Here is a 13,356-nt window from a genome sequence, read left to right on the forward strand (position 1 = left end):
CACTTTACAATGCATGCTTTAGGGGCAAGAAAGTAAACAACAAAACCAACAAACCTAGTGGTATTAAGTGGAGGAGCAGGAACAGGAACTGAGCCTGGCTTGTGCATCAAAGAGGAGACTCAAATAGAACAAATTTGTCCTTGAATTATAATTGAAGAGTAGTGATGGGTTTTTTTAATGGTGGGAGATGGCATGTTCAGTGTGGTTTTGGTTTGGGTTTGTCTTTTTTTTTTTTCTTTAACTCAAAACTGTAGGTTGCACAGTAAACTTGCATACAGGTTTTCTTTTCATCCCTTTTGGCTATGGTAGCATTTATCTCTCACTGTTTTCATGTTCCTTCGGGCTGTGTCCTGAACTGCTGAGCCCTATTCCTTCACATCTCTCCTCACTCCCTGACTTCACCTATTCATTCAGTTACCGTGATAGTCTGTTATTTCCTGCGTCTCTGTAGTGTATGTATAGTGCAGTGTACATACCTATCAAATGTTTTTAAAAATTGTAAAAGATGCCCCAAGTAATATAACGAGCAACCAGTCCATAATGAATCTAATACTTTGTGTCTTCTGTTATCTCCAAGTTCCAGCTCTTGAATTTTTTTCAGGTAGTCTTGTCTTGACGTAACTATTGTTCTGCTAATAGGTACCAGTCACAATTCATGCTTATGTTCCAGTGATATGTCAATGACCCAGCTTTTTGTAAGGCATGGCAGTGTAGTCATCTAAACGCTGTGACATTTGCAGCATATATATTATTGAATGGCATATTGCCTGTCATTTTTTTTGTGCTTAGAGCAAAGCAAGAATTTTCTCTGAATGTAGGTGCCTCTGGAGTGTTGCTGTGCATATGCTTCAATATGTCTGCTTAAAACATCAATTTTATGCAATAAATATGTAAAAATCTATATTCTCACAGTACAGGCAGCTGTTACTCATAGAAAGAGCATAAGACATGCAGCTTTTTACAATAAAGGCCTCAAAGAATTTGTAGTAAAATTCATGACTGTTACCTGGGCAGTGCCTGGAGCACTGTTGGGATGTGAAAGAGAACAAGGGATTCCTGGTATCCTAAAGTTTGATATTGAGATTAGCTCAACATCAGCTGAGGTAAAACAGCTTTGCTCATTGTTTATGCTGACAGTACTTTTCTAATAAACTCAGTAGAAACTGAGGTAATGTGTCCAGAATCTGCACTGGTGCTTTATGTGTACAGGGTGTTTGACTTCAGTTCACAGACTAATGCACACACGTGCTACGTTTCCTGTGTAATAATCTTTGCTGCCTTTTGTATAAGTGATAAACTGCACAGAAAATGGGAAAGTATTGCTACAGTTCTTGTTCTAACCTTGTTCTCTTTCATCACTTCTAATAAAAGCAAGCAAAGAATCATTGTTTAGTAATGCCAATGAATTTATTTTTTTAGGATCTGGTCAACACTGGACTCAGCACTTTCTTCTTTTTCATTGCCTCTGTAGTACTTGCTGCTTTAAACCATAAAACTGGAGCAGAAATTGCTGCTGTGGTAAGAATTTGAACTTCTTTATATATGATACTCTTATCTTCTATTAAAACTGAGAATAACTTTTCCCTTATGTTCATTGAATACCTCTGTTATCTTTGCCATTGCAATTTACTTCTAATTTTACAGTTGTCTAAATGCTAATTCTGATTTTAAAAGTATTGACATCCTTTGAGTTATTTGCGTTAAGGCTTGGGGCAAGAACAAAGAGAAAAATTACTTGGAGCCTTGCTTCTTGCTCTATAGGTAGTTTAGATGATTCTGCAAGGCTATGGAAAAGACAGAGTCAAAAGTCGACAAGAAATTGGAGCTGCTTACACATAATTTGATGAATTCTTCTTGCTCACCACAGATGACTTTTGTTCTGTGGCTGGGTAGTACTTGAAGATTTTAAATCTAGAACAGTAAGATCAAGCAAATGTATTTTATACTTGAGTTGACAACCTCTCCCACCTCCCCAAACCTGGTCATTGAAAAACTACCCAATTCTGCAAAAGCATATAGGAAGAACTGCAGATTTGTTCCTTCTCCAGACTGATGCTCTGGACTACACATCTTCCTCTTGTCACTCACTATTACACGCCCCTTGAGGAATGAACCGTTGCGTGAAGAGCTGGATTCTTCTTTACAAGAGGTTCTTCCATTGAAGTTGCATTGCAGGATTTAATTGTCATGTTTGCAGACAGAGGACTTTTGTTTCCTGGGGTCATTGATCTTAGTCGCTTTTGCAGATTCTTGAGTTCATTGAAGAAGAAAAACATCACTTTTACAGGCTGTGATGATTTGTCTGCAAGTAAAGTAGAAAACAGTTTCTGAGGAATTTATTGTGAAACTACTATTGTTCTTGTTTTCAAAAATTGTCTTTGACAATTCTTTCTACTTCTTGTAGATATTTGGTTTCTTGGCAATGGCAGTGTATGCTGTGAACACATATTTAGCTATTAAAAAGTGGCGAATGAACAGCAGACAACAAAGTAGTCGGCAGACCAGTGATTATATTCGTGCTCGGACAGAATCCAGAGAAGTAGATCATCGCCCTGAGATTCAGCGTCTGGATGCGTGAAAGGCACATTCAAATGGGACTGCAAAGGGAAAAAAGTGCTTAACTCCCTCATGGAATAAAGGGGTTTTTTTTCTTTATTTAAGGAAGAGAAGGAAGATCAGATTGTGGCAAAGAATGCCCAGCCCTGCAGATGCAGAGAGATGCATGGAGTCAAAAGCTGTTGTCCTGAAGGCAGTACATGTTGGTCATTCAAAAGCAAGACCCATTTAAGATATCCACATATATTATATATCTTATATAATATATGTTTTGCAGCGTGCTCTTGTTTTGGATTAACTGCACAGTACTTTCCTTCCGTCTCCCAAATGCAAACTCTGAATATACTTGTTCTGCCATTGTTTTGTCTAGTGTAAACACTAAGTCCAGCACTACATTACTTGGTTAATATAAAAGAAATTAACAAAAAGTAAATTTAATACACAAGAAAAGGAAGTGAGGAGTGAATAACAGTACCTTTAGCCGTGTATCCTGTCCAGCAAACTCTCCATATCCATCCTCGTGCGTCCTGGGCAGTACAGCTCAGTTCTCATCTGCAAGATCTCATGTAGTGTCACTGTTGGTGCACTTACATAGCTGAAATAGACAACCCTTTCACACTTTTTTTTGGTTGATGGTGTTGATGTAATTATCCTATGGATTACTCTGAAATTGACATATTCATGCATGGCCTTGGCCAGATCTGACCTGCAAAATTAGCATGTTTACTGAATCATTACTGTAATGCATCAAGTGCAAATGTGTGGTTTTCTGCTAATGTTGGGGTACTTTCCATTTGTCATTCCAGAATGGGAATAAAAATATGCTTGGGAGGCAAGGTCGAGAAAAATGGAGTTGAAAGACACAGTAGAGAAAGAAGGGGTTGTCGTCCAGTAGGCTTACATTCCAGTTGTGGCTTTTCTCTGTAGTGGTTTTTTCTTTTTGTTTGTCTTTGTTTGGTGGGTTTTTTGTTTGCTTGAGTTTTTTTGAACATCAGCCTTTGTGAGGAGCTTTCTATATGCAAGAACTAGCAAAAAATTTATATGCTTACAAAGTGTTTCTAAGGTTACAAAATTGTATGCTTGATGTAAGAGAAATATTTTTTCTTCTTATACGGTTGTTTGTTTCTTGTAAAATTGAAACTGTTGGTAGTAGATAAAACTGGGTTTATTTGTATTTTAATTGGATGTTTCTGCAATTTTTTTCCCTTGATATTTCCTTGGGAGATGAGTTTAGAGATTTGGAGCATCATATGGTTGTACTGATTTGTTTAGAAACAGTTTTACCCATCTAAAATTTCCTTATTTTAATTGTACTTCCAGTGAAGAGACTGGTATTTTCTCTCCTGAAAACTTGAACTCTGCAGTAATCAATTAGACAGTATCATAATGTTATTAGGAAGATGACTTTGATATTTTTCTGGTGGGTTTTTTTTGTTTGTTTTAAATTGGTGGTGTTATCTCTGTAATCCATTATTTGGCATATACATGCCTGCATGTTACACTAAGAAAATGTATAGGGGAGAAGATTTCTAGAGTTTAATTCCTTTCTGGTGTAAGTTGATGAAATCTTTGAAATTAGGAGACCTATATGCCATGAATGCCCGAATTCATGGCATATTTGACCTGAACACTTTTTATATTGTGTTTTTACCTAGCTATGCTCTTGAGGAGGTGAATGCAGTTAACTGGAGTCCTAAGAACAAATGGCAATACAGTGCAACAGGTCACTTTTAAATACAAAAAGAATATAGACATTATATTGAGGTGGTGTCTCACCAGGGTTACTGTACATTTCATGAAAAATAAATGACGGTTCCATGTTCAGTGTGGTATGAAATAATGAAGTAAGGTTTTGCCAGTACGTTCTTATAGCCCTGCTGTTTTTCAGCAAAGTTTGCAAGGAGAGTTTGTAGTTATTATCAATTAGTGAAAGTAAAAAGTAGTACACACATAGCTAGATGGGAATTGTAAATGAATGTAATGAGTGAAGATTATAAGAAGAAAAAAAACAAACCCAAAAAACCCCAACCCCAAAAAAACAAATGCACCAAAACGTCAACCACCACAAAACCCTATGCCAAAACAAAGAGCCAATTGAACAAAACAAACACCAGAAAAGCCTTTACTCAAATCCAAAATATTGTCCTCCAAAAGATCCTTACTTTTAGAGTGGAACTCTCATCTGAAATCAAGAACCAGGTGGCTTGTAGCAAAGGCTTTTCATAAGGCTTTTCATTAGGAGTGTACCCTTTTTGCTGGTTAATGACAAGGACTGAAAGGGTGCATATGTAAGAGAACTCCTCGATCCTGTCCTGTAGTCTCTGTGCTGCTTCTGGTTTTTCAGATCTGTAGGAGATCATGTGCATCTGTAAATTTTATAATTTGCAATCTTTCAAATCCTTACACCTTTCCTTACCTAGAAAAAGAATAACCTCACCAAGTTCTTTGTGGAGCAAGATCATGAAAATCTTTTGTTGTCTTTTAGCTGGAATGACAAATGCAGAGTGGTACAATTACTCTTTTTATATAGTGTAATACTTTGTCATGTAGTACACCTGCATGACCCTGAGTGCTTTTACACGTGAAATCGGTTTTTCTAAGCTGGGAACAGTATGCTGTTATTTATTACTTACATGGTGACTTGAGCTTAGCACAGCTTTCAGGGTAGAATTCAAAGAGAATAGTATTTTTTTTTTTTAAAGAACAGAAAACCAAGTGTAAATTTGTAATTTCCTTATTTTGGGATCCAAAGATGATTTTAGTATTGTACAGAATATTCTTTCTAAAAATCTAAGTTAAGCATTTATTTCTCTAAAGAGACATTACTTACTATTTGGACTATACAGAAGGGAAATAAAGTAGCTGTGAAAGGCAACTAAATTTCAAACATTAACAACATATGATATATACACAGTTCCTATCATGTATATATAACACTCCCTTAATTTTATGTGGTGTATTGAAGAAGTGATTGTGTTTTAAGGTTATCCAAGCTGCAGTCATTATTTAAAAAATCTCTGAAGGAAGAAAAGAGAATAGAAAGTGGTTGGTTTTTTTTTTAAATATGTTTAGAAAAGTGACATTCATTGCTTCTTTCAGCCAGTTGTCTTGGCTCTAATTGCTGAGCATACAAAGATAGTTTCTTTTAGTCCTTAAGAGTGCTGTTTCAGCTTCACAAAGGGACTCAAAACCCACTGTAAAAAACCCCATAAATTAAAGTTAAACTGTTGAACCTTGTAGGAATGGGATGCTGAAATCTGTAAAGGTTCAGATTAGTCCTCCTTTCTCACACTAGGCCCTCAGATATGCAATCTCTATGTATTTGTGCATGTAGAAATTACAGTAAGTTGTGACCTGTGCACAGACTTAAAAAGGTCAATTAAAGTATAAGATATGTTTGGAATAACAGTGTAATAACTGTTGTAGGAAGGTATGTTTTCATGCTATGTATGTTCAGTTTTGTCAGCCTTAGTTCAAGTTTATCGTACACTCCTATAATAAGGTGCAAACTGCCAACAATAGAAGCTTCTAAAACTATAATTAGAATGGATTTGACATTTTCATCTCTTCTTAGTCAATTCCTTCTTACTCTCCACTTGTTACTTTAGTTTTGTTTATTCATGCCTCATCTATCTCACATTTTTATATTTATTTCATTGTTAAGCCTTCCACATTGATCTGTGTAGTTTCTGCTTCAATATAAGGAAGATAGGAATAGTGTGTCCAATGTCCTTTTGCTTAAATGTGCTACTCTTTCTTTTTATGATAGCTTGTGATGTTTGGGCTGAATGTGCTGGGGGGAACTGGATTCTTTCCCGATGTACTTTGGAAGCTAGCTGGTACACTGCATGTGTTTTTGTGTGAGCTTTCTGGTAGGAGCCACATGTATAAAAGTGGAGGATTAGAGATTCTCTGCATTCTTTGAAAGACAAGGTACTGACTCTAGAGATTTGATGCCTTATATTTCAGTCTCTGCTGTTCATAATGTGCTTTGGATTCAGAAGTCTGGCATCGGTAATGAGCTATACTTTGGAAGCAGCTTCTCATCTTTTGCTTCCAAGATGTCTCTGAGATGTGAACTGAGAAAAGAGTAATGTGGGGTGCTTCTTCATAGGCTTTGTTATGTGTTTCACTGTGCATCTCATCATATGATCTTAGAACTGTTTTATCTGTTTGTATTTCTTTGATTCTAGGAAAAGAGAGGAAAACTGGGAAAAAGTTTCCAATCTTCCTTAAGATAATCTTATTTTACTGTTCCTTTTTTGTTCCCCTGTGAATCATTTTGTACTATATGATAATTGCCCCTTCCTAACACAGCAGACTTCCTGGCTCTTACAGTGCTGTGGAACACAGCAGAAAAATTGATCTGCTACAAGCTGCATGTCGACTGTTATAAGTGAATTAACCACTAGTTTTCCATGAGCTTAATGGTCCCTATACACATTTGGTATTTGTCATCTTTGGGCTATTTTGAGGGTGTGCAGACACAGCAAATGCTTATATTCTATGTAGTTTTATTAATGCAACCCCCTTTTTTTCCCATTTCTTCCTTAGTTCTTGTTCTATGTCTGTAACTTTCTTGTCTCGTGGCAACTTTGTAAAAAATTCTACTTGTTCTTTTTTGTGGAAAAAAACCCAAACCCCAACAGCCCAACAATCCAAAATAAGTAAGAATGATGAGATTAGAATATAATGTAGATTAAAAAATAAAAATCAAACTTAATAGCAATTCAAATAGCATTGAAAATAATATCTTGTCTCTTACTCAGATGAGATGCTGCACAGCTTTGTACGTGAAAATCAAAGTATAATCCCCAGCTGCAGAAGGAAATATAACTTCTGCACTTCATAGCAAAGGAGATGAGACACTTTGAATCAGTAGTAAAAGTAGGTGTAGAAGTGTTCCTAACTGTGGGGTGGTGCTGGCTTTCTAATACAGTGGGACAGATGTTACTAATGGTGCATCTTAAAAGCTGAGGTTTGTTGACAAATTGGTGTGATTATCAAATAACTGCTGTTCAGCTGAAGGATAGTAGTTGATTCACAAGGACCTGCAGGACATATTCTTGTATCAGAAAGGCTCTATGTATCTAAAAGGGTAGTTACAGCCTTATTTCTGCTCAGTCCCACTGAAATGGGTAAAGCTGTCATGTAGCATTTCTGAAAAATGGGTACTGAGCTCTTGTTGTTTGTAGCGTAAAATAATGTATTATCTGGAGGGGCAACAAAGCGCAAAAAGGTAGAGATATGCAGGTAGAGATGTCATGTATGTGAGTTTTAGTGGCAATAAAAGTAGTAATTGAAAAGTGAAACAGAAATAGGTACAAAAATAATCAGAATATTTGAAAATAGATTGTAGAAATTAGTCTGTATTCTTCTCTTTGTTTTGACAGAGAGGTTTGATTACAAATGAATTTTTACAAATGTTCAGGACATCTCTGAATGCCACGTTAGTGTTGTTCCTGGTGTATTGTTTTCTTTGTTAGCTACCTGGCCACCTGGATAGATCTGTTTCACAGAGTCAGAGCGGTGCTGTCTAACCTGAAAGGGTTCCTTTACTGTTTTGGTCTTATTTTTGTGTTGTCATTCATAACATAACCATTTCTATTCTAAAATAGTCTTTAAAAAATCAGCTTACACTGTGATTGATAATAGCCTTTAATTTAGAGTATAACACAATCTAATTTTGTTTTGGGATATGCAGCTTTTAAAAGTGTTCTTATGTATTCCCAGAAATGAAAGTTGTCTGTTTATCAGAAAAATGTGATTAGCTGAAGTTACCTATCCAGAATCCCACATCTTTCAAATGTGCTGGATGGATGAGTTAGTGAAATTGCCTTTTAATCTCTATGGGTTAATAAATATTTTTTTATAACTAGCCACAGATATTCCTTTTTAAATTATACTTGGCAAACAGAAGATATTTAATTTTATATACAATATACATAGTTACCTTGATTGACATATTTATAACATAGAGCTTTGTGTTTACGATGAAGGTTTTATCTGTATACTGTGGACTTCATGGGTAAAATTTTAAGAAGCCAGTTAGCATATATGTGGAAGAGTATGGAAACTTAACTTTGTGAATTCAGAATGAGGACATAGGAGCATTTTAAGAAGCAATAGCCAGATCCGTATTAACAGAGTATCTGGGGTTTTTCTTATTTTTTTGATTGGGGCTGGTCCCTGCAGCTATTTTAATAACATCTGGATGTGAGTAACTGAATGAAATATGACCATCTGCCTCTTCTGACTGTCACGGACTGTTGTCTAGAATATGGGAAATTTTGGGCTATTGTATTTGTTTTGCTTTGGACAAATGTCTCAATAGACATATTTAATTAAAACCTTCATGTGTTTGAAAGAAAATACCCTCTCTTAACTAGGCTGATTTATCACTTTTGGTAACCTTTTAATCCCCAAAGTATTATCGTCTAAATATTTGTAGTAATGTTACATTTATCCTGATGTCTACAGGTCATAGTGGTTTGGGCCAGCATCCTTTTGCTACAATTGCTACCTTCATTTTTCTACTGTTTATACTTTAATCTTCAATGTTTACTGGTTTCTACTTGTTGGATATTATGGAGGGAGAGTGTATCTTAGCACTACAGTTCATCCAGCTTTAACTCATACATCATAGTTCTGAAGTAAGAAAATAGTTTGATTTATATATTGTGGCCAATTTATTGCATTTTAAAATGATTTCTATACTTAAGACACAACATTTATGATATAATGTAACTAATGACTTAGCTAATCACTATATCTGTCTAGACTTACTCTCTTCTGTGTTAGTGTCATTTGGAAACTATTTGTATATGTTGAAGTTTGTAAGGGTTCAGGAACCCACAATAAAATAGTATATGTATTTATTTCTCATTATGATGCTCAGTTTTGATTTGAAATTTGACACTTTGTATGTCTTTTCACAGAATTGTAAACAAATACCGAAAAACTGCTTCACCTAGGGTGCCTTCCATGTGTGGTATAAGCACTTCTCATTCACAGAGATGTAAATTTATTAAACAAGTAAACACTATTTTTGTAATGTGAGTCACTAGTGCATCTCTGGCTTCATTGTGCTTTGTTTCCACTAATAACAGTTTTATGGCTACTGTAGTCATTGTGCACTAAATAGCAAATCTGATCTCATGGCAAATCAGAAGGCTGTATCGCTTTTGCTCTGCTCTGTCTTCAGCTGCTACCAGAAAGATGGGGAATAAAGCACATTGTTGACTTGAGCTAAAAGGTACTCCAAAGTTCTTTCCTCAAGACTTGTATAAAGAGATGCTCAGCATGAGATATATGTATCCTTCCTGCCAATTCTGGGTCCTCTAGAAAAATGTAGCAGGTATAATGTAAACATTCTGATTCTAGATCATAACGTACGATTTATGGTGTCTGAGGAAGGAGCATCTTGATTGAAAGACTTTCTCTCTCAGGGATATATGTCCCTGTACTGACAGTTGGAAATTGTGAACAGCTCAAAAGTATTAGTTGAAGTAGTGTGTTAGAATCCCATCTCAGGCTGAGCAAAGGGGATGCAATTTTCCTTTTATTACATGAGCACAAGTCTACTGTGTAATACTCTTGTTATTTTGGTTTTGAAGTAAGAAAAATTGTAATCTTTTGCCAAGGAAAAATCTTGCAAGCATCCTCCATGTTCAAATGCAGAAACTGACTCAGACTTTACTCAGGCAATGTTCCCCATTGACTATGGGGACTGCAGATGAGGTACCAGTTTATATCAAATCCTGATCACAGATTTGAAGAGTATCACAAGTTAGTAGATGTTCATATAGGGACTATTTACAGCCTCAAAGCCATTTCACTTTTTTTTGTAAGTGTTCTTCAAGTTCTCAAGCTGATAAAATAGATGCTTTCCATAGAGGTACCTACCAGCTGTGATAGCTGTCTTCTCAGTATCAACAGCTGTAACTTATGTACATACAGCATCTTCCAGCTCTATATGTGAAAGTTGTCCTGTTAATGCTTGACCAATTTCAAAGACAAAGTAACTCTACAAGAAGACATAACCCTCAACTTGTTTTTGTACCGGTAATGACTTTTAAGAACCTTGTGTGCTTCTTTTCTGTTGGTGTTTATGCTAAACAAAACCCACAAGCTAAAGAATTGTAATGTTTTGCAATACAGAAAGCAGCCTTGTTTTTAAAATCCATACTGTTATAGCCTAACTTAAGTGGTGTATTTATCAGTTCTAAATGTCATTTTGCTTTTCCAGTCTTTTGTATATGGGCACAATACTTTTTGTAAATTTTTTTAATTGTCTTTCTTTTTTGTTTCTGATCTTTGAAGATTTGAGCTCTATGGATTTTCATGGTACTCTTCTGATCATGTCTTCATAGTAGTAAAAGTCTGTATTTTTGTATGTAGGGAAAATAGTAGTTTTCTAACACTTATCTTGATCAATATAGTATGGAATCATTTGTGAAAGACTTCCTGTTTAATAAATGGACATATTAAAGTACTAAAACATTGTCTTCATTTGTAAAGGCAACATATAAACTCAGTATATCAAGTGTTGTGGTTGATAATCCAGTAAGTGCAGCTGCTAAATGCACTTCCTATGCAAGACAATGGCATAGGGTTAAACATCGGACCAGCCCTGTCTGAGGGGTTTTTGTGACTATGTCTCTAACATGACAAACTTCATAGATGCAGGAGTTAATGAAAAAACATGTATAAGCAGTCCTTGATGAGAGGTTATATGTAGCAGAAAGCACATGGTACTGCTTTATTGCTAAAGTGGTTGTGGTGGGATTGCTCTTGTGGAAGTTTCTCCATCTGGTACTCTGCAATGAGCTGAAATGCTAGACCTTGTGGTTTGCAGCATCACATTCCAGACTGAAAAGGAATTTGGGGGCTGAAATGCCAGAGTGAGTGGGTAATGCTCTGCTACCTCATGGGCTGTAGTTTGCAAGTGCTGCCTTGATGCAACTGGGACTTTTTAGTATCCAGGAGTTCTAGGTGTGAGGTGAAAGCACTGAGCAGATACAGACAAGAACTGCAGAAACCCATGGACGGTTGAATTAGTGTTGTGGAAAGATTGGAGACTATGGATGATGCTCTTAAAACACTGCCTAGGAAAAAGGTGCCTGTGGGAAGGTGGACAATGGTAGTGGTACAACAGCTTTTAGAGAAGGGCTAACGAGGAGAGTCATGTGCTTGTACATCTCATCTGTTGTGGTGTTGCATCCATTGGACCTGCTTAGAGATTAAACCTTAAAGTAAGTGATGCTTTTTAAGAAACGAGAGTTAAAGTGCTGGACTTAATGCCAGATTGCTGCTGGTGGTGTTATCTGTGGGGTTCTTTGGTCAAGAGAAGCTTTGTCAGCTGTCAAGTTCAGAAAAAAGTTTTAAATACTTAACTCTTCTTTCAGTCCCCAGGGAAGGCTGTAATTGATTTCTTATTTAATGGATCAGGCATCCAAAAGGTAGAAAAGGACAAGTATCACAGTACCAAAATGAACATAAATTGGAAGATTGACTTTTTTTTTTACTTTAAATGCTCTGGGTAGCATAGTGTTACCTTCTGACCTAGATGTGTTATAGAACAGGGTACTGTGAATTCTTCCAATGAAGGAGGAATCTGTTATAACACGAAAGTTTTGATGTAGTTGTGTTTATTTACTAAAACAAGATGATGTCTCTATCCTGTCTCAAATCAACACTGCATGCAAAAAGGTGTCCCGAGCATCTTACAAGAATCACATTCGTGGTACTTACCTACATTTCTTTTACTTCCTTAATGTCTTCCCTCTCCATGTTAAAAACAAGAGTGCAGGATGCCTAGGTGGAGCTGTTGCCTGTATGTTTACGTGTTCATGGTGATATATATCTTGTATTTGCTTTTTGGGGGCAGTTTGTATCCTAGCTTTTGGAATGAAGCCACTTTATTGGTTTTAGTCTCAGATGAGGTTGGTTACAAGCTGCCCACTCTGAGGTTTAGCTCAGCCTAGCAGCAACATGCATGACTTCACATTTATTTATGCATCTTAAAGTGCAGGTGTCAGAAACATGCACTGTTAGTATCTAGTTCCAAGTACATGCTTACTTAATGATACTAGCTGCTGATCTCTTAGCCTGGGAAGACGCAGCTATAAAATTCAGGCTTAGAAATTTGCACAATGAACACTTACCAGAAGCATAATGAATGAAAAACATCTGCTTGCTATGCAGAGCATTGAATTGTCTTCTGCTTTCCAACACACTAGGCTGGTGGAAGCATTCTTCTCAAATACCACACAGGCTGAGATACACCACTTTCCACTCAGTATCTTGGAGATTTTGTCAGTTGGAAATGTAAGACTTATGGAACTTTGACCAGTATCAGGTAAAAAGCAAAATGAAGTAATGGACAGAGAGTTAAAAGGACGTTTGAGCCTCTTATTGCAGTCAGAATCTAAAAAGGCTGCTTGGAAAAGTCTTTTGAATTCCTTAACATCACCTGTCTAAAACTGCCACGCAAGACTGAACAGTACTTCCACAGTAAAGTATAAAAGCTTTTTGACAGCAGGTGTGAGAGCTGTATTAAGTCATCCATCTGTGGTGCCAGCTGATTGTTTTCCCTTCCTGCTAGTGGCTTTGATTCACAGTGTTTAGATGATAAGACCTCTCACTTTGTTTCTACATAGATTTGTTCCTCACTTGGGATTGGAAGCTCTCATCACTCCCTGGGTTTGTCTGCTGCTGAGTGCTGTTCAACCAGCACAGGAATTCAAAATGGGAATAGTTGTGCTGTAGTTGCAGTGAAGACATAGATTAGCCTGTATG

General features: G+C 36.5%; 1 protein-coding gene across 2 annotated transcripts in view; it reads left to right on the forward strand.

Moving 5' to 3' along the window:
* Positions 1-9,442, forward strand: part of CMTM4 (CKLF like MARVEL transmembrane domain containing 4) — a 37,245-nt gene extending 27,803 nt beyond the window's left edge. Inside the window, exons 3-4 of one of the 2 annotated variants that reach the window (XM_062007417.1) lie at positions 1,420-1,518; positions 2,405-9,442. In XM_062007417.1, coding sequence (XP_061863401.1) covers positions 1,420-1,518; positions 2,405-2,578 — 273 coding nt within the window. In that variant the 3' untranslated portion in view covers positions 2,579-9,442. Of the gene's footprint in view, positions 1-1,419; positions 1,519-2,012; positions 2,202-2,404 lie in introns of those variants that run through there. The other variant, XM_062007418.1, reaches the window with a different exon arrangement.
* The last annotated feature ends 3,914 nt before the right edge of the window (positions 9,443-13,356 follow it).

Source organism: Colius striatus, chromosome 14, assembly GCF_028858725.1.
Source record: "Colius striatus isolate bColStr4 chromosome 14, bColStr4.1.hap1, whole genome shotgun sequence".
Lineage (NCBI taxonomy): Eukaryota > Metazoa > Chordata > Aves > Coliiformes > Coliidae > Colius > Colius striatus.